Here is a 23,399-nt window from a genome sequence, read left to right as displayed (position 1 = left end):
TTTTTTTAAGCTACTGAAGCTTGCAACCAAATACCGCTTTGTTTACAAACGTTATCTTTCGAGCTGATCAATGCAGCACCGATGCTGAGAGCAAAGCCTGACCTGACTTGACCGTAAATTAGGTGACTGTCGAGTGGTTCCGAGTACGTCATTGCCAAGAGCCTAAGGGATTACGTGACGTAATTGCAACCGAGCCAGACATAAAAGTACTGTAGCTACATTATCACAACCAAGTCACTCTTGATCACAACACCTCTGAAAACACGATCCAAGGCTTTCAAGCTACACTAGCGAGAAGCACCACTAAACTAAAGAAAGAATTAACAAAGGAAGGTGAGAAGAACTTTCTTAAATTCAAACAGCTTGTTTGCTGCGTAAACCGAAACAACTTGGTATTTTTTACTGTTTTGACATCAGGATAAAGTTGCACAACTTTTTCAGGTGTCACGCACGACTTAACAAAGAGAGCCTTTCGACACAAACGAGAAATGAAACTAAGAAATGTACAGTCAGTCATTATCAATCTTTCGATAAGTGTGTACAATCGCAATGGAAACGTGAGACGAGTTCAAATTACTAAAACTTGACGTGAAAATTCTACATTGTAATTATAAAACTTAAGTTGTTTATCAAAATAACTAATTTGTGAAAGATAAAATATTTTTTTTAAAAACAATGCGATGAAAAGAATCTTACTTGTATGCAAAAAAATTAGGGTAGGTCACCAGGCTAGGTTTCGAGATATTGCTCAACAATTCCGGCAAAAAATGTCTCTAGTTTTTTGTGATTTAGGTCGCGTTCTTAGGTCACTCAGCTGACCCCGGAAATTCTTTCGAACCTCATTAAAATTCGAGAGCTGAAATGACTGCGGTATATTTAAAAAAAAAACTTCTAAAAACTAATCAAAGCAAAGCAAACTCAATTCACACTAAAGAAAACCAGGTAATTTTTTTCAGAAAGTGAAACGGAATTTCGCCTTTACGTTGTCTCACGACCCCATAAGCTGCATAGCTTTTACTAATAAAGGCTGTCTGTCAAGCACTATTTGTCATGCGTAGGATTGATGTCATATTAAGAAAATAACGTTCATTACACGATTCAGGTAATATAGAGAAGCCCTTCTCACTCGTCAAGAAAAACAAATATTTAAATTACTATTCAAATGTATTCATTGTGATCCTTCGCACCGCAACCTATACCTCCCCCTCTACCACGCTACACATAATCAATTTTGCATTAATCAGCTCTTGATTATTCTTCATGTCCGTCACTTATTTTCGTCTTTGGCCAATAAAGCGCGGTGACAAACATGAGGCTAAACAAGTGCATAACTGAAATAAATTTTTAGGCTGGATTACAGAACATCCGTCCATTTACATTTAACCAAGAGAAAATGAGGGGACAGAGAAGGAGGTTTGGGATATGTCAAGTCCACGAAAGTTATTTTTAGACGAGCGGAAGTCTTCCGAGACGTCCGCATGCAGGCCAACCTCGGTCCGATGTTTGAAAGAAAATATATATTCATCAGCCTTCCACGTGCGCCATCATTTTCTCTTTTCACTAAGAACCTGAGAGCGAGGCAAGACTGCATGCGGACGTCTCAGAGGACAGACTTTCGCTAGAACAAAGACTTCCGCTCGTCTAAAAATAACTTTCGTGGACATAACATATCCCGGCCAACGCCTTGAGCCTCCCTCTCTGTCCCCTCATTTCCTCTTGATTTAACCTCAAAAGGCCCAAAGTCATACCTTGTTCTTTAATCCACACTGTGGACCACGGTGGCAGTGCATTTTACTCCTTGGAATTATAATATCCATATTCGTTCACTACGAGACTTGGAGTTGTAATATTCAAATTCATTGACTACGGAACTGCAGTGACAAGATTAAATAGTAACGCTTCCAAGGTGGACGGGTACTCTTTAATTCTTCAATTTCTAGTGCCTTAATAACGTTTCGTATGGCTCAAACCACATCTTCAGAATTAACCGTTAGCTATTTAAAAAATATATATAACAGTAATTTGAGTAGCTTACGAGGTAACATTGATAGTACCAAAAGGAGGTAATACAATACTTTAAAAAGATAGACAAGAAACAATGAAAACAAAAGAGAAAATATATACACTGTAAATGCAATACCTAATACACATGTAAAACTTATTAATAAAGATACAGCTTTTCGCTGCGAACATATCCAGTTAAGGGTGGCTGAAGATCACGAAGAAAAAGAGTTTCTTTTATGGTACAATGTCGGTCGACCTCCCAGTCGCTAGAATTTCAAAGTGGTCCCATTTTAAGTTGTGGCCAGTTGAGATTACGTGCTCACGTGTTATTAGGGAGCTTACAAAACGATGACGCCGACGGCGACGACGACGCTACAAAACAATAGGTTTAGTGAGCAAAAACAATGGCTCTGCACGCTCTGCACGTGCGTTTTACATTTTGGTACATTTCTTTGCCGTCATCTCCTAAATGACGACGTGAAATGACCAAATTCAAGGTCTGTGGACGACGTTAACACATGACGATTAATTTTCAGTTCTCTCTCTAAGCTTCAAACCCACTCATACAGGTTTCATTCCTCGACAGTTGCTATACATTTTAAGGCGAAACGACATGAAATAGCTTCGTAGTGATATGAATAACGCGAACTTGTATTTTTAAATGAAGTCCTCGTCGCCATCGTCGTCCTCGTTTCGTAAGCTCCCTAATTGTTACTTAACAACGTCTTGAAGTGTTCAGATTTCCGGTCATGCCCCCTTCGCTTTGTTTTACCAATGTAAAATTCATTACAATCCTACAAACTTTGTAGCTCTAATCAGTTCTTATACGAGAAAAAAGACTTGATGTTACGTAAAAATTTATTTCATTTTTGCGCTTGTTTAGGCTCATGTTTGTCACGGTAGTTTGTGTCCTATTCCGTCGGTTATTGTTTAAAGATGCCTTCTGCTAAGATGTATCCATTTAACTGCGCTAATTATCTTGATATCTTAAACAATTTCGAAACTTCTGCGATAGGCATCCATTTGCAAATTATGTGGGCTACCATTGGTATATGCAGGAGTCATGGTCTCCTGGTAATGTGCGATGATTGGCTAAAAGATGTCTGGCCGCATTTAAATCACACACAGTTACGACACGCTCGCTCGCGTTCTCCTGCACTTACCGTCCGTTGTCCGTGTTTCTACTGCGTCATGACGGTGCAGCTGATTTTCTGCATGTGTCTGTGGTCCAAATTGCACCTAATTAGATGCAATATTTATAAGAGTGTAATTTTTTTTCAGTGCTATCTTTTTCAGTCCCATGTAATCCACGTGAGCGTTTATAGTTTTGGAACTGGGCCCCCGCAAGAATGGAAAATCTCTGACCAGGATGAGAAGTGAACACACGACCTTCAGAAAATAACGTATCGAGTACCCACGTACCTTATATAGAACGTTTTCAACCAACCTCTAGGGACACCAATGACAATAGAGAAATGTACGACTTCTGGTGGACGAACAAAAAAAGCTAATGAGAGATCTTTTGTTTTCGTTCGCCAACATGAAGGCGATGACGTCACGTGAAAACCTCCTATAGGACATTTAATTCACCCTAAACTTGAAGTGCAATAGATCACCTCTTAGCTGGCTTGATAGCTCAGTTGGCAGAGCCAGTGCAGCGTAATCCAGCGCACGGTGGTCATGGCTTCAAATCCCTTTCACGTTTGGAATTTTTTCAGGCTTGCTTGCAACTGCGCATGCTTAAGTTTCTTATCTAACTGCGATGAACTTTCTAACGTTCTTTTCATGTTCATTGCGCAGATCAAATATATGACATAAATTAATCATTATTCCGCCTTTAATTTCTTGCCCTACTTTAGCATTCTTCAAGCGCGTGGACCCTTTGAGTCGCTCAGTTATTCATAACGATGCCGCGACACAACCTTCCCGTGTGGAGACGCCTGCTAACAGTGGAACCCGTTTTATTTTTCTACGCGTACGGATTGCTGTCTGCCTTTCCTCTGTATCGGCAATACGTGTACAGTGTTCTTAGCGAACAAAACGGTTTTCCTTATAAAGAGGTTACTGCAGTCGACGATGGACTTGGATGCCAAGAAAGTATCATCGCCCAAAACGATACTTTAAAGCAACTCGAAAAAGAGGTGAGATAATATACAGAACATTTTAATTGACTTACCTACGAACACAAATACCTTCAACTAAGAGTAGTCTTGAATATGCTGATGATAGAAGTGCTTAATAAAAGTACACTATATAGGAAACTGAGGTCTAACGTGCGCAGTTTCACGCGCGCGGGATCAAGGGTTGGTAACCATACATTTCGCCATTCGTGACACATTGGCCGTCTTTGTACTAGAGACGCATAAATCGTCTGGACGAATTATGTGTCTCTCATGTTATTCGTCTAGTCTAAAGACGGGACGAACTATATAAGACGCTTAATCCGTCTGAGACGAACTTGGGCAAACAGTCTTTGCTGCGTCTGTTTATTTCCCTTGGCAGGGACAAAACATATACGTATGTCAGGCTAGCCACGAAAGTATGCAATGAATGAATGCATGCAACTTAAATCTGTTAAATTCGTCAATTATGAAGACGGGCACAAGATGCATAATGCGTCTGGCGAACTATCTAATTACGTGCTAAAAAGGATAGTTCGTCCAGACGCATTATGCGTGCATTATGCGTTTTGTGCCCGTCGTTATACCAGACGAACTTAACAGACCCAGAAATAAAAGTTTGCCCAAGTTCGTCCCAGACGAATTATGCATCTCTAAGATAAAGGTGGCCATTGCATCGCCGCAGTTCGGCACATAATACGCGCACTAATCCCACCAGCTTTGCAGGCTCAATCAATCTTATATAATTTTAGGTACAAAGCCAAGCCACAAGAGTGGATCTTGCACTGATTTTCTTTGAGACGATCCCCTCTCTTCTCCTGGCTCCGTTTTGGGGAGGCTGGTTAGACAAGTCTGGACGGAGAAAACCCGCACTAATCTTTCCTCCGGTTGGAGCTATGCTGGGGACCATAGTAATACTTACTGTCATACAACTCAAGTTGCCTTTGTATGTGATGTTCGTGGGCTTGGCTATCAGCGGCTTGTCGGGATTTTTAACGTTGCTTACAATAGCTGTCATGTCGTATGTTGCTGATACAACAGAGAAGACCGCGATTGCATTTAGATTGGGTAAGGAGAGACATAAAATCTTATTTTTGGAAAAGAACTCAGGCACAAAGTCAGTTTACCGTGAGAGAGCTTTGCCATAGGTGGAAATATGGTGACATGAATTTGTGACTAAGTTAATGGAATGAGAGGCGTTCATCGATGAATGAATTTTTGTTCGAGATTTTTTGCCGATTTCGGTGCTAAAGTGGTCTAAGGATAGGCCGCAAATTGTCATGTTGTGGTGGAGGTGATTAGGAAGATTAAAATGGCCCGCAACTAGTTTTGACGCATCTGTGTCGTTTTTTCTACATCTCGTAGTTGTTTGCGAATGTTTCGCATGTAGATCTTCTTACATAGTGCGCAGGTTATAATTATGCAACAGATGACATTTACGGAGATGCACGTGGAGTGGTCAGTGATTTTAACGGATCGATTCGGTCCTGATATGTAACCATGTTAGAAATAAAAGGACAAGTTTTGCTTCGTGTGTGTGTACGTTTAAAAGTCCGGCTTTATCCCGGTTTGTTGTCAGACTAAAATGTGCTCTTAACTAGAAAGTTACCTATGTTTTTGTCGCGTTTGAATCAAATAGGTGGTGGTAGTTGAAATAGATGTTTAGTTTCGGGATCATTGAGGAGAATTTTGAAGTTTTTGAGAATGAAATTTTTGACTGCAAGGTTTTGTAGAAGGTAGGTGAGGGTGAATGGCATTCTGTTGGTTTCTTCGTTCTGTGACGTTAGGCCGTGTGGTGTGCGGCCCCACTGGGGAAGAATACCTCCAACGTATCCCTGCGTGTCGTAAGAGTCGACTTAAAGGGTTGATGCTGAAGGTTAACCTCCTCTTCATTATCAAAAAGCCTGGTTCCCGCCTGCAACCTCGTGAGGTCGACTGCTGGCACCGTTGGGACCCCCCATGAGTGCCTCAGCCGAGCAGAGAGAGACGTTTGGCACGATGTTTGCCTGTGGTGACAGCGGAGTCAGGGTAGCCACGTTTTTTTGAAAAACTGGCACATTTCCTCGCACTTGCTGTTAAAGTCGAAGTTGCCACTAGAGAGGTGCCTCAATCTAAGAATTGAGAGAATGGGATGGCATTTTTTACGTGTTGTGCATGAGAGGACGATTGAAGCAAATAGTTATGGGAATCTGTTTGTTTGTAGTGTACACTAGTAGATAAACCGTTGCCGTTGACTAAACGTTTAATGTCGAGGAAAAGCAAGGAAAGCTAGTGAATTTTTGACTATGGGTGTCATGATTTTTTTTAATAGCTCGAGATAAGTTCATTTGGGCAACTGCATGTTTACTTTAGACAGGCTCAATTGACCACTCCTCTTCAAGGGTTTTTTGGGTAAACTGACATAAAAATCCTAGCTGCCAGGAGAAAGACATGAGTTGGCTGTTTACAAGTGCAGCTGACGGATAAAACCAAGGATTACTAGAACAAGTTGAACGTCATCCAGTTGTCGTGTTAGGAAAAAACCAGGAATCTCAATATTTTTAGTTTGGAGCCATAACCAATACGGATCATGTGAAATCACAAGTATATAACGAAACCAACGACCGAAATGAAGAACACAACGAGTTCGTAACGACTAAAAGAGTTCTTTGTACAAGTGATTATTCTGAGTAAGGTACAAACTAATTGACCCGACTACAGGGTCGACTGTTGTCTTTCCCAATCTCGTTACCAGGGCTTTTTCTCCAAAAGAAGTGTGGGAACCCAACCGAGGCCCTGGAAATAGGCACATATAGATAATGTTAAAAATTGCGAGTCAAACGTTGCTCAAAAGTTGCTCCAAAAGTTTAACAAGTTGCTTATCAACATACGCCACTTCATTCACATAAAAGCTTCAAACAAAATTGTACTGGATATCCTCCGCAAAGGTGAAACGTTGCTCAAACTTCAAAAGTTGCTAAGAAGTTGTAAGTATAATCTATATATGCCTAACTGGAAACGAGGTTGGATATGTTCTTATCAAAACTTCAACGAATTTCATCTCTTCGAAACAGTGAGACTTAGGGTGCGTTCGATTGACCGTATTCCGGAATAGGAATACATGGAATATAAGTTAGAAATCCTTCGTTTTTACGGAGATTCACATTAAAATTGTCAAACATCTGCTAAAATGCTATTTTAAACATATTTTTACTATTCGTGCTGCTTCGAAACGCGCTAAACAAACCATTTTAATTATCACTCCACGTATTCTTATTCCGGAATAGGGTCAATCGAACGCGCCCTTAGACAGTCCTCATAAATTATACCCTGCGAGCAGCTGGTTTCGCCTACGCTTCCCGCGAAAGAAACCACTGCGAGCAACCGTTAGTCTCTTTGAGTGTGCCGCTGTCCAGCGCCAAGGACGAATAAATTAAATTTAAACCAGTAAAACGAGTTAGAAAACTTGTTTTGGAGCTTGCGCGTGCGTTCAGTTACGTAAGTGCTGCGTTTGGACAAGCCTGCTGTGTAGTGATTTCCCGCGAAATAAGACGAATTGACGTCATATTCATCACGTGGGGTGTGACGTACTTCGCACATGCTCGATGAAAAATCAAACGGTTGCTCGCAGTGGTTTCTTTCTCGAGAAGCGTAGGAGAAACCAACTGCTCGCAAGGTACATAAATTATAACCTTGTTCCAAAGAATATTGTTTCTTTTAGGAGATATCCTAACAAATATTTGTTTCACTTTTCTTTGCAGCGATTATGCAGTTGACGGTCCTCTCGGCCGGATTCCTTAGTCAGCTGACAAGTGGTTTATGGATTGAAAGGTTCGGATTCATCGCACCTGCATGGCTTATCTTCGCCTGTTTTACAGCAAGTGCTCTCTGGGTCATTTTCCTGGTTCCCGAAAACTACGCACAGGTTTCAAACGAGAAAAACAAGTTTTTCGATCTGCAGCACTTAAAAAGGCTGGTAAATGTCTTCAAAGTTCCTCGCCCCGGTGGATCAAGGAGAATTTTGTTGCTGCTGTTACTGACTGGAGTAATTGCAACGTTGACTGAGGAAGGCATGGGCGGAGTTGTAATCCTTTACATAATAAAGAGCCCTCTTTGTTTTAGTCCATCTCTTGTGGGCTACTTCCTGGCTTATGCATTGTTAACTCCCGGAATTGGAGGAGCTGTTGGTGTGAAGTTGTTCGGAACTTTCTTCAGTGAAAAAATTACTGGTGGGATAGGACTTGTAAGTCAGATCATAGAAATGACACTCTTGTCGTTTGCAACTCGCACTTGGTTGGTTTTCCTAGGTGAGTGGGAGATCTTTTACTTAAGGTATGAGTGGAAATTTAAGAAACCCGACATGATTTTTCTGGCAGGTATCCACGATATGTGAAGCCAGTCATGGAAATAACGTTAACAATATCTGACAAAAAGCCCAGCAGCATTCTTCAATTGCCCCCATGAATTTTATCAATATCTGTGAAGTCAGTTGCCTCACAAAAGGTGGGCGAGCGAAAAAGGTGGGGCCCTTTCTCTTCTGACCACTCCCAACCGTCCTGCAATTATTCTTCCTCATGTACCTTGTTCATTAATGACGGCCAAGATAATATTCTCTTTTTTATGCCTATTCAACCAAGAAGCCTCATTTCCATGCAAGCGGGATATTATTTTGTATATGGGAAGATTATTTAAAAGGGCAAAACTGAGAAGAGTAATTTATTGGTCGCTAATAATGCCCAATGGTAGCTGTGAGGAACCACTGGATGTGATTTGTATTTCTTTTTGACTTGCAGCACCTGGGCTGGCAGTTTTTAAGCACTGTCTTGGTCCAATCGTTATTGGGATTTTGTCCAGGACAGTAGGAGAGGATGAGCAAGGTATGCTTTAACTCCTCCAATTCCCGCAGATCTATCTAGCTATCACTATCACTATCACTATCACTATCACTATCACTATCACTACCACTACTACCAGTACTGCTATGTGGTCTTACTTTAAAGTCACTTGCTTTGCAAATGAACTTGTCTTCATTCATTGGCTGATTGCACATCAATGATGTCAGTTAAGCAGACTTGGCGAGTGTGAGGTTGGGGGTCATGCTCCAACGATCATAAATAACGTCCCTTGAGATTTTATTGTCACTCCGCCAAGGGTTTCGGAACGAACCTTTTCGAGACATAGCAGATGAAAAACAAAAGACGTCGAATTCTCTGCTGGTCCCTGTGAGCACAAATTCCTGCCCGGTGGGTAGCTAGACGTCACTGTCGGGGCCTCCTAATACTCTTAGCTAGTCAGTGTAAAAGCGATAACGATAACGCTAACGATAATAATCACGTTGACGATTGATGATGATGATAATGATAATAATGATAATGGCGATAAAATGGAACACAAATGTCCAATACTCCGACATAATGAGATTACGTCACAATAGACATCACTAAGTATCATAAAGTGTCCCGCTCTTTACAAAACTGTTACCATTTTTCAAGGATTAGGGTTAAGGGACACTTTGTGATGTCCATTGTGATGTATCTTAAAATCTCATTATGTCGGCGTATTGGACAACCCTCAATAAAAAAGTTGATGTGACGTTAATACGTAAACGTGTTTTTCCACACTGCGCCAACTGCTCATGATTGACTTGCTTTACGACTGGTTCATTGCGATTAGTTAACTAAAGTGTTCACTTTTTTCCGGCTTTGTAGGCTCCTTGTTCTGTGCTTATGGACTAGTGACTACGGTTTTTCAGTTTGCCGGTGTCTCAATCTTTAATTACGTTTATGAAGCCACCCTTAGCCTTGGATTCAATGGCTTTGTTTTCCTTGTGAGCGTCGCTATCAAGCTCATTCCCCTTGGAATTATTTGGTAAGGGCTGTGGAGACTCTTTGCGGAGCGCATCTTAGCTAATAACTAAAGCAAGAGGTCAAAATGCAGCTATTACAACGGCTCTCCTGATTGCTTCAGAAAGCAATAGGCACAAAAAATATACAAGGGAGTCACTAGATCCTAGTCCCGAGCACAAGAGAGCTGCACTTTAAGGCAATGGCTGGCAATGGCTGGCTGGGGTAGTGATGTGTCTCAAGCTCGTTTATGTATACCGTATAGCACAGCTGAGTTTCCACCGGGGTGGATGCTTTCGGCCCTATCTTGCATAGAGCTGCCCCTTCGTAACAAAAAAAGAAAGCTGGCTCAATGTTAACTCTGTGTGACAATAACGACGTCTCTTTGGTTTTCAGCGGCATAAATATTCCCTCTCCAACCCAAGACGGAGCAGAGAAAATGCGAGCCAACAGTGATCAAGAAAATGGCATCGAACAGAAGACAGAGCCCCGAGAGAGTAAAAATACCCTTGTGGTTAACAACAGTTCAAAATGTAGCTTAGAAATGGACGAGAGTCCAGAGCATGTTAAAGATGATGGGTTTACTGGCTCAACAAAACTCTAGAGCAGCGATTTAAATAAGCTTTAGTTATATGTTGTTGGTAAAATTGGTCTCAGATTAAGCTCGTTCTTTTCTAGGTGAAAAGGGATTTAACTCGCGAACCAATTATACATATATCTAACACATGATATCTTGTAGGATTTAATTATAGGGACCGCCTTCTAAATTTATCTACTTACCGCGACGTTACCAATTTTACATCTGTTCTTGTAAATAATACAGTAATATATCCTGAGCCCATTAACTCCAATACTAGTTTTCACAGATTAAGCTATTTTTAGACAAGTTCTTAAACAAGAATTGGCGTTTACTAGTGACTATTCTCAATCCCATAGGTATTAATTTCTTACGCAAGACTTGTGGTTAGCTGGAAAGGTCTGGTTTCGCGGGAAAATCAATCTAAAAATAACTCGGTGTGTAAAAACGCTCTTGAATATGTATATTGACAAATTGTTTCTTTAAGGAGGTTCGAAAGGGTTTTTCACATGTAACAGTGGAAAAGGGTTAAAACACTGTCGATTCTTTCGGTAGGGGAATGTTTTGATATTTGTATAATAATATTGCAAGGCATTTTTCCAACAGACCCAAATTGTTGCCATGGTAACGGTACAACACTGCAAAACGGCCCTCTAAAACTTGGAAGATATCTTAAAAACTAATTCAGTGACCTGGTATTTTTTAAAACTTCGAAAACCTTACAAAATTCCCAGTTTTTAATACCTGGTATCAGGAAGAACTTTCCTGCTAGAAGAAACAGAAATAAAACACAAATCGCGGTGATAAACATTGTGAAGCAACGCATTTTTAAAAACTTAACGTTTCGTATGCTACAACGTACATTTTGAAAAGTAACCGTTATGACTTTGAAAAGTATTTCTTTAAAATTGTTTTTAAAAATGTCAGCACCAAGCTAAGTTTGGAGATATTGATCTGACAAAATTAATTTCGGTTTTCCGGACAGTAGCTGACTCGAGCAGCTTACGTGTTGCATTCGTGGCCCATGCCCAGCTTCACTGACATTGTATTTCATATTATTTACACGGTTGCATTCTTTCGCCTAGTCACTTTGTTTTATTATTTCACGTCTTTTTTGACTAAATACAATTTTAATTGTCAATCCCGCCTGATGAACATGCAGTACATACACCTGTTAGCTAAGCAGTGAAATCTAGCCTTCCTGAACAAAAATAATCCACCCACCGCTCCTGTATCATTTTTGTCTTCTATTAAAAAGAGTAGACGTCTACACTTCCGACAAACGTTTGTTCTTTCGATACGTAACGCAATCTTAGCCGACGAGGCCAACGAGGCCTACATTGCCACCCCTCCCCTAACACACATTTGGTGAGCCTCCACGATTCTGGGAGACTCGTGACCAGCCTGAACCAAGATCTTTTTCTCAACGACAATGGAGGCAGAGAAGAGAGACCCTGGGAACGAGGTTGTACTGAGCCCAACTCTTTTGCAGTTTGGAGTCCTTCATTGTCACTAATGTTTCTGTGGTGTCCTAAATCCTTTATGGCTCCCACCAAAATATGAGTGCAGTGATTGTTTCTAGCATTCTAAATGGTCGTCCCAAGCGTCTTGCTTCCATGAATGAATAATGATAGAATAGAGAATGAAGAAAACATCGCCAAAGGAAGTAAATGCCACCAACTTCTTCTCTGTGTCCTGCAAAGCCAAGGTAAAGTTGAGTCCATATCACTTAAAATGGGTAATTAAAAATTTCATAAATTCCACCGAAAAAGCATATATTAACTTCAAAATGACACAAAAAATAAATAATAAAGTACTTGGCAGGGTCACCGTAACAGGTAAGGCCAATTACTACGGGTCCAATTGTCAGTTAACTACTATTTCCTTGGCCAATTGTCAAACCCCATTGGCACCCTCTTATTTTACATGGTCAAAAACATGCTTTTTCCAAGAACACCAATACCTTACCTAGATTTTCGTCATATTCTCCAGTCAACCGTCGGGTCAAAACTCGCAAGGTCAAAGCTGAAATAAAATCATACAAGTTAAGAAATAAGTAAATAAGTTTTACCTATATGCATCTTTGATTTTGCCGAGCACCAGGGAACACTAGTACATATTTTAAGGGAACAAGGGCGCCCAACCCAAGAGGGCCTCTTTCACTCTTTCAGCTGTCCACTAGCACTGATTTTCTTTACGTCTGTTACGTTTCTGTATACTATCAAACCGAGTGGACTCTTGATACCCACGGTTCGATATCCAAGTTATGTTACGGTCTCCCAATAGAGAAACGTACAGTACAGAACCTGCCGCCGGTGCAGCCATATGCAAATTGTCCGTGGATTTTTCATGATTTCACCATTCTTTTTGTATGCCAACAGATTTGTAGCACCAAACACCTCTTGGAAATACTTCTGAGATGTGTAAAGAGGTCGAGGCGGCCTCGTAAAAATGGTCTTACCTGATTTTCCTACGCCGTCCAGTCCAGTGATCACAGCTCGCACATTGATGATTTTGCTTTGTTGTCCTTGGTCGTAAGCACAGGATCGTATTCGTCGCATGATATCTTGAGTTTATGGTAAATGAATCACACTGACAAACGATGATGAAAAACCTTACAAAATGCGCATTATTTCGATTAAGGTATCAAAACAAACGGTGCCGTGGAAATTAAGGGTGCGTTCGATTGACCCTATTCCGGAATAGAAATACGTGTAGTGATGATTTAAAACGGTATGTCTGGCGTTTTGAAGCAACAAGGATAACAAAGATATGTTTAAAATAGCATTTTAGCCGGTGTTTGGTAATTTTCATCTGAATCTTCGTAAAAACGAAGGATTTTTAACTTCTATTCCATTTATTCCTATTTCGGAATATGGTCAATCGAACACAGCCTAATTTTTGGAGTGTGGTTTTTAGCTTCAAATTTTTAGGCTTTTTTTTATCTAAAACTCAGAAATAACTGCAATCAAAATGATGATTCATATTTAACCAATAAATTAGGTTGTTTTAGTACTTACAGGCTTCAGTTTTAACCAGCGACTTTACTTGGAGGTGATGTTTGTCTTGGGAGGCATCTATGAACTGCCGCACGATGCACTTGATGCGCGAGATATTGCCATAGGAGAAAAAGCCCTCGCTTAAATGATTGATACATTGTTGATTGACAGCCGAGTGAATTAGGGTGGGACCCGTGACTTAGCGGGCTTCAAAATAAAAATGGAAACTGACTCGGTACGTTAAGTGTTGCCAAACTGGAAAACCACTTTAATTTCCAAGTGTCCAAGCGTCCAGAATTTAATTCCATTCGCGCTTGTTGGATATATGAGACTGCTTACAGCCAACTTGGTGCTACGCGCCTCGTTGGCTGTTTATCATTTCCTATCCATCGAGCGCTCATGGAATTTTAATATTAAGTAGTCAAACTGCCTACAACTCCAACGAACTGTGAATTGTTCAAGAGGTAATCGGTATAGGTCTTCTTAATGAGATTACAGCACGTTAATTGCTCTGGTTCTAGTGTTTTTCAGTAGCAGTCTCCAGCTCCTCAGTCTTCCGAAGAAATTGTTCAATGCTTCGCACCAAGAGATTCTCTTGTTCGCACTTTAATTTTAACTTGATATTTTCAGTCCTTACTTTCTCCACTATATCTTAAGCATTGTTCAGCTGCTCAGTCAACCTCTCCTTCTCGTTTTTTATCCCTTACTCTTGGAAGCTTGCTTGATCTTTTTTCAATATGAGGTCTTCTTAATCATCGTCATTACGGTTGTTTCTTTTTTGTGGAAGATTTTCTCTTTTTTTTTTTTAATTCTTGGGAGATAAGTGTTCTTGGCTAAACAACCTTTCCTTTCGATCTTCCAAACGTTTTACCTTCTGAGCCTTTCCTTTTCTCTTCAGTTCAGATTTTGCCTATGCAAAATTTTTCCATTTCAGGCAGCTGGAAATCTAGAGCATGGATTTCAAGGAAATCAATAACCACGTTTTTCATTTCTTGATTATCCACAGCTCCAATGTTGTACACAAATATGGCCAAAAAGGTCGATCCGACAACAAAAAACTGTCTTTTAAAGCACACGAAATTCCTCTCTCTCTTAATAAATGGAATGTTCTGATAGATTTACCTAAGCTTTCTGCATTTAAAACATTACGTTTCACAAAGGAACGGAAATCGTTGCATCAAGATTTATTTTGCGCAAAGAAGGGTATAGAAATTTGTGTCTTTTTAAGATATTCCCACATTGAAGCCTTTTCGCTCATAAAAATGAAGATTACCTAACCATATTTGTGACCCCAACTGTCTGCACATGATTTTGACAGACTTGCATGTTGCTGTTATAAGCCCGCAAACACTGGAGCGTGTATACTAAATCGAAATCCCTTCGCTTTTACCGAACAACTCTCTTCAAGTCGTAGACTTGAAGGAAAACCCATTCTGCAATCATTTCTTTTCAATACAAGCATGCAATACCCACATCCAGTCTTCGGACTGGATATTTTTGTATTTAGTGACAAAGGAATTTGTAGACTTGAAAACATATTGAAAAACATAAGGCGCCTCATTTATTTATTCCGATCCTAAAATACAATTGTGTGCAGTGATTGTTTACATTCAATTCAATTCAATTTCAATAGGTGCCAAGAATAAAGGTGAAGTCCTTGGATGACTCGTTAAAGGGGCTAGGTCACGCTCTTTTAGGCATATTCAGCACTGATCGAATGGTCATAGAATTAACTAAAATATCAAAATAACTGTTCAAAACTATAGAAGAACTCTAACAAAACACAGGGAAGCCAAGAAGGGACATGGATGGACAAAACTGGAGAGGATTGAAATGGATTGAATTTGGGTAAATTTGAAAAACGTCAGCCCACCTTTTTTCAAATTTATATCAGTCTATATCAAAATGTCATTTACAAAGCTTGAAAATCATTCTCAGTTGTTATGTTGCCGTGATTTTGCAAATGAAAGACTCTTGCTCTACCAATTTGACGTTTAGAGCTCATAATTAACAAAATTAAACAAAATTACCTAAAATAGCGTGACCTAGCCCCTTTAAAGTTAAAACTTCTTTCTCGACATGGTGTAAGATTAGCTCTGGAACGAGGCACCATGTTGTATAACAGATGCACCGAAGAAACTTTTAAAAGCCCGCCCACAACGGCCAATTGCTTTTCGATATACTGATAAAAAGGAATTGACTTATAATTGAAATTTGAGGTTCATGACAATTTGAACACTCGAACTATCAAAATCACATGTGCTTTCTTTTTTTCGTAAATTCCTGGACACCTCTCGAGTTCGCTCCTTTTGCCGTATTCTACCTTTCTTTTTGATTCAAACTTGCCTGCGTGGTTACTGGCTTTTACTCCTCCATTTACACGGTTGGGTGTGTTTACCGGTGCTTACTTTCCTGTTTCCCGAAACGTAGTTGAGGTGTGCTTTTTTTTTTGCGGTGATGGTCTTGTCTCATCGCGATTAGCTCCACGCCGGAATATTCGCTGGTGCCATTATCTGGAAATTTTGTTGATTAAAAGCAGTTTTTTTTCTTATACTTCATGCTCAAGGTTTGCATTTCAAGTGGTAAATGGTTTGTGTGCACTAACAGTTAAAGTCCTTTGTTGTAGTATAGCGTGGTTTCTTTGGTATTCATCTGAATTTCTGGCTCTAGAACTGACGGTGAAACCTGGAATACAGACACAAAAAAGCAAAAAAAAAAAAAAAAAAAGATGATTTGTTGTTGTAAGGAAACTCTAGGCAATCACAAACGACACAGCTAATCGAATAAACCAATCAGAATTCGTGATGAAGATTTGCAGCAGGCGGGCAAACAAGGGAAAACCATGTCGGGCGAGGAACCGAGGAAATGGTGGGAATTTTTTTGAGTAATCATTGATCGCAGCAAACCAGTTTCCACACGCTAAGCAAAACCGCTTAAACTGTAAGCGGATTTCCCAGGAAATAAAATTGTTAATGAGCTTTTTGATGTGTCAATGGATGATTTTGATAGGGATAGGAAAGTAATGAATAAATATCGAAATATTCAAGTTTTATAAAATGCAGCCCATGGAAAGGGCTAACGCTAACCTGGGTTGTCTGTGGAAAGAGAGCTATAGCAAGGGGAAGACCAAAGCCAAAAGCAGCCACACAGACCAGCACTTGAACAGGAAAGTAAAGTTTTGGACGAGACATTAAGAACTTAGTCCTATAATTAAACAAAAAAAAAACATTAGCCAGCCACTCAACAATCTGGAACAAGAAGGCAACTGCTACAAGAAGGACATCTGAATAGCCCATTTCCGAGTCCTGGTGCACAACCATTCAAATGGATATGAGTTGCGTATTCTTATGCAAATCAAACTCATTTCCTTTACAATAGTTGAGCACCAAGACTCACTTCGAAACCGAGACAAACAGCAACTCGGAAATGGCCTATTAAACTCTTTCCGTGTTTAAAATGTGTCTTAACTGGTAGCCTGCAGAGGTTGCGTTTTTTGGCAGGCGGACGCTTGTTCAAGGTCTAAAGTTCGTAATGGGTCGCCATTTTGAAAGCACACAGCTCTTAAACCTTTCATACTGTTCTCCTCTCACTGAGTGCAATTTTCTTGACTGGCCTCAGGCCTCTGTTAGTCTTGCTATATCCAAGATGTCGGCCAATAGTTCTTACCAAAACAAAAATACCCCGGCTTTCCAGGCCACCTAACTGGACACGAATTTAACTAGTATGGAGCATCGTTGAAGCTACGCGAAGCTGCGCCCGTTACCATGACATTATTTCATATTTCCCAGGCATATGAAAACGTTATGTCCGTGCTAGTGTCCACGCGTGAAAAATCAGTGCCAGCCAAATAGACTAAGCTCCCCTGCTATAGCCGTTGCAAACTATTAAGGCTGATCAGAGTTTGAAGCGAATGCGTGGAGTAGGTATTGAGATATTTGCTTCTGAGTGGTCTTTCGTCAGTGAAATTTTCAGCCAGTTTGCTTTCAATTGATCCCGTACTACTCAATTGCAATTCAAACGTCAAATGTTCATGAAAGTCTCACCTTTCTAAAACTTGCATAGCAAATGGCGGAATAACCAAAACTGGCAACGGGAGCAACACCCGTGTTAGGGTTGTTTCAGACACGGCCTGAAAATGAAAATGGAGAGGAGGACAGTTATCGATAAACGTAAAGGGAAATGAAGCTTTGTACTGGAAGCGCTTAAAAATTTACGTCTTACAAGTTTCACGTACGAAGTAGGTGAAAGAAAATGGTCGTAATCGAGGGGAAACAAAACTGACTCACTGTTTTCCTTGGGGCGAATCACCAAATCTTAATTGGGGAATGCAACGAGATTGGGCACTAACTGAAAATACAAGAAAAACGAGATGCAGAAAAGAGCAAGGTATCAGCTTACCTTCCGAGCAGCTATTTTCGATGTTCCAACAACATGTCCCTCCTTGTCCTTGACCTCAATTCCTGTGAAGAGCTCATGATTTCTCATGAGGACAACATTACAAATGTTAGCAGTAGCTAAAAAAGAGAAAAAGATTACCTATTAGCGATGTTGTCGTCGCTGTTGTTTGGTGCTCGTTATTTTGCTTACCCCCTTAAGTCCTCAACAAAGCCTAAACTTCGTTATCTGATTTCACGTTGTTGTTTTGCGCGTACGGGACGGTAAAGAAATCTGCTCCTGAAACATGCCGTTTTATAGCGTTTTGTTATCCGTTCCTTATCCGGGGTCGCGGAGTACGTTTTGATTGAAAGTGGGAGAGTTATGTTCTGGTTGGTATGAATCACGGAAGTGTGATGGGAGGAGGGGGCTATAGCATCCCCAACCCCACTCACTCCGCGGCCTTGCTAATGTCACGGTGACAACAACCCCTGCAAATCCAATTCGTGATTTTTCTCACCTGTAGCAGGATAAGCAACCAATCGTTGTAGTAAGGCTTTCAAAGATGGATTCGAAATTCTAGCGCGTTTTACGAGAGTCGTGAGGCCAAGCTATACACAAACAAAAGCATGACGTAAGAAAACAAATGCCTTGATATTTCCCACAGGAAATTCACAAGGAAGGCTGATGATACTTCATTTCATTGTTACTACTGCTCTTCCTAAAAAGTGTGTCAATATTTATTTACTTTTGCATCAATATTTGTTTTGCATAAAGCAGGCTAACAAAATCTGTTCCTTGCTTAGTTCGCATTTTTGAGGGTTAAAATAGAATTTTCGGTCCTGTTTCTGATAGCAAGTCGTATATTTTGAGGTCTCCTATCTAGATACTAACTCCGCCGGCCGCTGGCAAGGGATTAACTTCAGTAAAGATTTTGTTCTTCGAAACCTAAGAGTACACGCTTAAACTTGTGGTGAAAAAGAAGTTGTAAGATCAACATGTCAGCCTCGAAGCCAATGTTTCTTGATTCCCCTTTATTTTCTTCAGTCTTTCTGGGTTTAGTATTTTACTAGGAACCACATATCTTCTCAGGGGGCTATTTACCTAAGACATCTACCATGGCACTGTAATGATATACGGTACTAAAACAATATCGTCTACAATTAGAGCTACATAGTACGCAAATACAACTTGAATCTCCTGGAAAACAAAACGCAGCTCAGTTGATGAAATAAAGCGCTGTGTTACTGCACTACGACACGTACGCAATGCGTGCCTGTTTTTAATCTTGCCAGACATTGATCCGCGAAACAAATTGCGAACACTTTTTCAAGGTGACCGTCATACAAAAGTCGCTCGTTATTATATAAACACTAGTGAAATACCAAGTGAGCTTTCGCGCGAAAACATGATATCTTCACATGTGAAGAGATCACTGTTGCAATGATTACGTATAAAAACGCGCCTTTCGATGCCTTTGTGAAATGATTTAGTATTTCATTGGTGTTTATATAATAAATAGAATATGAATATTTCAATACTTGAGGAGAAATTTCGTATCTCCGTGCGGCCAAGTAACATCCTCTATATAATAAACGTAGGTGCTGTTTACATGGTAGAAGGAAGATTCTGGCGCCAGGAAGATATAAGAAGGTTGAATGAACACCCTAGAGACATGTGTTTTCCGTATTCTGTTTGCATTCATAAAAGTTGATCTCGACCTTACTGCAAGGGTTTTCCTGGTCAGAGATTGAAGGAAACCTTGAAGCAGGTTTGCCGTTCCCGTCTCGAAAACGCGCGTGCTTAAGCTCCCTACTGAGTATAGAGCTTAAGCACCCGCGTTTTTGAGACGCGGACGGCAACCGGAAGAGAACATTTCGCGTGCCAGAACAGTGGTGTCTCCCAGATTTTTATATTTATCATCTCTAATGGAGAAAAGATACTTAGTAATGTAAATGCGGTTGTGTGAAGACACGTTAAAAGGGAAAACAGCTCACTTCCGGTTGCCGTCCGCGTCTCAAAAACGCGCGTGCTTAAACTCCCTAACATTATTTTTTCACGCTTGTGACAGTTGTGGTTTTGTCACAGCTTGCGTGTTTATTTGTTTGGTTTCGTTTTCGACCACGACATTTACAAACTTTACACCACATTTGGTAAAAGGGCACTGGTCGCTATCCTATCCAATCCACCGACATCTTCATCAGCGAAGGCACCGCGAGTAACACGAACGAAGAGGATACTGACCGCCATCGTTAAACACTTCGACGAAATCAGCCACGAAGAATAGGACAAAATGCCAGTATAAATTATCCGCCTCCGCCTTCAGTGAACTCTGAAAGGCGTGAGTTGTTTTCTCTGTTTTCTTCCTTATTTCTGTTTCCTCAAACTTACCACGATATGTTACAAGACTGATGTCACGAGTTCAAACTTATTAACCTTGTTCAAGCCAAATGAAAATGTTTTAGTTGTTTGGAGGCTAAGTGCCGGTACAAAGATATCTCCAGTGCAAGGATTTTCCTTCCTCCGCAAAAACTGACCCTTAATGAACCTACCGCAATAGTCACCGCACTAGTAACAGCTCCAAAGTAGCTCATCAAAAATCTGGTCGTTGGTGTTGGCTTAAAATACAACAAAACCATCTTTAATCGTTTTTGTCAAAATTAGAGCGAGTTTCAATCGAGCGTCGTAAAACCAAAACCAAAGTAATTGCTTTGGCCAATCCAGTAAACCAATCAAAACTTGAAGTAATTACACCTAGCCGCCACAAAGAGCGGGAAAATGTGCACGCCCAAGCCACGATTGGTTTTGGTTTCACTTCTGATTGGTTGAAAAAATGGAGCGAGAACTTTGAACCAATCACTGAGTGAAGTAATGTAAAACCAAAGCAATTCGAAGGTTATTTTCGACACTCAATTGAAAACCGTTCTAAACAAAATTATCTGTTTTCAGTTCCTTTGTAATTCATCTGTTACAGTTATATCAAAGAACAGGGCAGAAAAAAAAAACCCGCGGTATTATAACAGAACAGAAAAACAATAATTCTAGTCAATGCTGACCTTGCTTGCATTTCTGTTTGAGTAGTTGACAGCTGCATTGTGGCTCTGATTCATCCACTGCAAGTTTAAGATGACTCCATCAGCACAGCAAAATGTGTTTGTAACGGTAATTATTATCATTGTTTCAAACTTCATAAGGAGGCAGTGTATTATGCTGTAAAGGTCATTAATAAATTATGGAGGTTGCAGCCAAGAGAATCACAGTACTCAAGTCACATATTTTCCCCGTAAATCATGTTACAGTTCACAATGTTACCTTAATTAGTTTTCTGTGCCTAAATTACAGACCAACCATCCTGCCATTTAGATACTATATATACCCTGGAGATATGTCCAGGATTTTCATAAGCGTCCCGAAGTGTCCTCTTCATAGGTTCTCCTCAACTGTGACATTAGGGAGCTTAAGCAACAGTAACGGCGACAACAACGAGAACGTCATCTCAAAATATAAAAATCGCGTTATTTTAATCGCTTCATGGCTATTAAATGCATGCACATTTCTATAAGCATCACAATGTATCCTCTTAAGTTCTCCTCAACTAATATATCTAGAAATATACGGTGTACCCACTAAACGTCACAAAGTGTCCCGCTAAATCAACTGTAACAGTTCAAGTAAATGCAATTACCCTAACTTTCAAATAATATTTACAAAAGCTAATGTTCAATGGGTTGTTGTAAATACGTAGCTGACGCATAGACTTTATGCCTAGGACACTTCATCATGCTGATCAAAATCTGCATGCATCTAATTAGGTGCAATCCTGGATATAAGTGTGTGTACCATAGAGCGAGTTTCAATCGAGTGTCGTAAAACCAAAACCAAAGTAATTACACGTAGCGGACACAAAGCACGAGAAAATGTACACGCGCATGCTACCATTGGTTTTTGTTTCACTTCTGATTGGTTGAAAAAATGGTGCGAGAAGTTTGAACCAATAACTGAGTGAAGTAATGCAAAACCAAAGCAATTTGCTAATTACTTTCGACACTCAATTGAAACCTTTCTATCAACCTTTAGTAATTACATAGGTGATAATTGAAAATTCTCTGCACTGATTGGTTGCCATTGAAGTGATTACGCATATTTGTATCCTGCAAATATTGCATCCACCTTTTATCCCAGATGTTTTCTGTGCCATGTCTAGTCTCTTTTTATGTCTACCACATTGCAGCTCATTTGAATACCTTTGGAGTGAATCAATACACTGTAATAATTTTATTGATGCCAACTTACCTGCCAAAATACGACAGTCGGCAAAGATGGTGCAGGCAATAGCATTCCTATTACCTAGAAAAGCAGATATGGTTTGCATTTACTCTGGTTTACAGTTTAACAAAATCAATGCAACTTATAAACTCCAATAATTATTTAAGACACATAATGTTTAAAAATGCCTGAGCCCTAGTGCCAACATCTTATTTACATCTCATTTAAAGAGCATAGTTTTTGAAAGGAACTAGATGTTGTTAACCTATTCAACCCTGAAGTGGCCCTATTGATGAGTAAATCATCTGGGGTGGGATACATTAAAAAAACTCTAGGACTTAATGGGTCAATTAGAAACAGGTGCCAAGGGTGAGTGACACCTTCACAGAACACTTGATACAAACTGTCCTATGTGCACTTAGGGCACTTTCCTTTTGTCAGAACTGGCTGCCCAGACTTGTCATTTTGCAAAGAAAATGTAACAATTTGAAGAAACACTGACATGATAATCCCTCGGAGATGTCATAGAGTTAGTCCCTCCAAATGCCCGGTCTGGCCGGTCAGTTCTGTCAAATGAAAAGCACCCTCAGATTAGTTTGTGGTTAGTTTGAAACTAAAGATGGCCATGGAAATCTCACCCTATCAATTGTCCTATCAATTCTCTTAAAAACAAAAAATGTATTTGACACCAACTCTGAATAACCCCTTTGAATTCATAATAATTAATATTATTACTACTGCCAGGAAGCTGAAAGCTAAAACATTGCTTATAATAATAAAAATCTGCAATTATGAATTGAAATTCCAAAAGACCATTTACTCATCCTGTCATGAAAAACTTACCGTCACAGTCCCAAAAGGAACATATCCTGTAATCACACACAAAAGGATGTCAGTTAATGGCTACATACATGTACATTCACCATGGAAGTGCAAAAAGACTTTTTGCATTGAGATGAAGATGTGCATTACTGTCCCAATAAAATTAAGTGAGAAGAGGCCTGGTGGATCTTTATGCAATACTTGTATCTGTACACAGTTAACACAGCAGAAAAACAAACACGTATCAAAGCTGGAGGGTGTAAACTGCAGGTTGCCAGGTCACTGCTTCACCATACCTGAAACAAACCAAAACTTTACTAATGCTAACATTAGGCCTAAATATAATGTTTAAGTCTAAGGTTAGCATAGTAAAAGTTTGGGTTGTTCAGCAATGGTGAAGCAGTGACCTGCAACC

At 40.0% G+C, this 23,399-nt stretch overlaps 3 protein-coding genes across 3 annotated transcripts; 1 reads left to right on the top strand and 2 right to left on the bottom strand.

Annotated features, from left to right (window-relative positions):
• The first annotated feature begins 223 nt into the window (after window positions 1-223).
• Window positions 224-10,550, top strand: LOC138006424 (proton-coupled folate transporter-like). Its single transcript, XM_068852741.1, has 7 exons — window positions 224-333; window positions 3,864-4,145; window positions 4,877-5,192; window positions 7,865-8,410; window positions 8,897-8,980; window positions 9,812-9,971; window positions 10,343-10,550. Exons 2-7 carry the CDS (start codon window positions 3,912-3,914, stop codon window positions 10,548-10,550), a joined length of 1,548 nt encoding a protein of 515 aa, XP_068708842.1. The 5' UTR covers window positions 224-333; window positions 3,864-3,911.
• A 1,513-nt stretch (window positions 10,551-12,063) lies between these two features.
• Window positions 12,064-14,935, bottom strand: LOC138006426 (uncharacterized). Its single transcript, XM_068852743.1, has 4 exons — window positions 13,544-14,935; window positions 12,985-13,115; window positions 12,492-12,548; window positions 12,064-12,218 (listed from the first exon to the last, which is right to left on the bottom strand). The coding sequence occupies exons 2-4, from the start codon at window positions 13,082-13,084 to the stop codon at window positions 12,064-12,066; spliced, it is 312 nt and encodes a 103-aa protein (XP_068708844.1). The 5' UTR covers window positions 13,085-13,115; window positions 13,544-14,935.
• Window positions 14,936-15,065: 130 nt separating this feature from the next.
• On the bottom strand, window positions 15,066-23,351 carry LOC138004966 (sideroflexin-5-like). Its single transcript, XM_068851259.1, has 10 exons — window positions 23,292-23,351; window positions 23,006-23,065; window positions 22,190-22,243; window positions 20,953-21,009; window positions 20,449-20,514; window positions 18,417-18,507; window positions 17,921-18,036; window positions 17,566-17,651; window positions 16,609-16,726; window positions 15,066-16,207 (listed from the first exon to the last, which is right to left on the bottom strand). Exons 1-10 carry the CDS (start codon window positions 23,349-23,351, stop codon window positions 16,130-16,132), a joined length of 786 nt encoding a protein of 261 aa, XP_068707360.1. The 3' UTR covers window positions 15,066-16,129.
• Window positions 23,352-23,399: the final 48 nt, after the last annotated feature.

The sequence above is a fragment of the Montipora foliosa genome, chromosome 6, assembly GCF_036669935.1.
Source record: "Montipora foliosa isolate CH-2021 chromosome 6, ASM3666993v2, whole genome shotgun sequence".
Lineage (NCBI taxonomy): Eukaryota > Metazoa > Cnidaria > Anthozoa > Scleractinia > Acroporidae > Montipora > Montipora foliosa.
The sequence above is the reverse complement of the archived record's forward strand: the minus strand, read 5'-3'. Positions and strand labels throughout refer to the sequence as shown.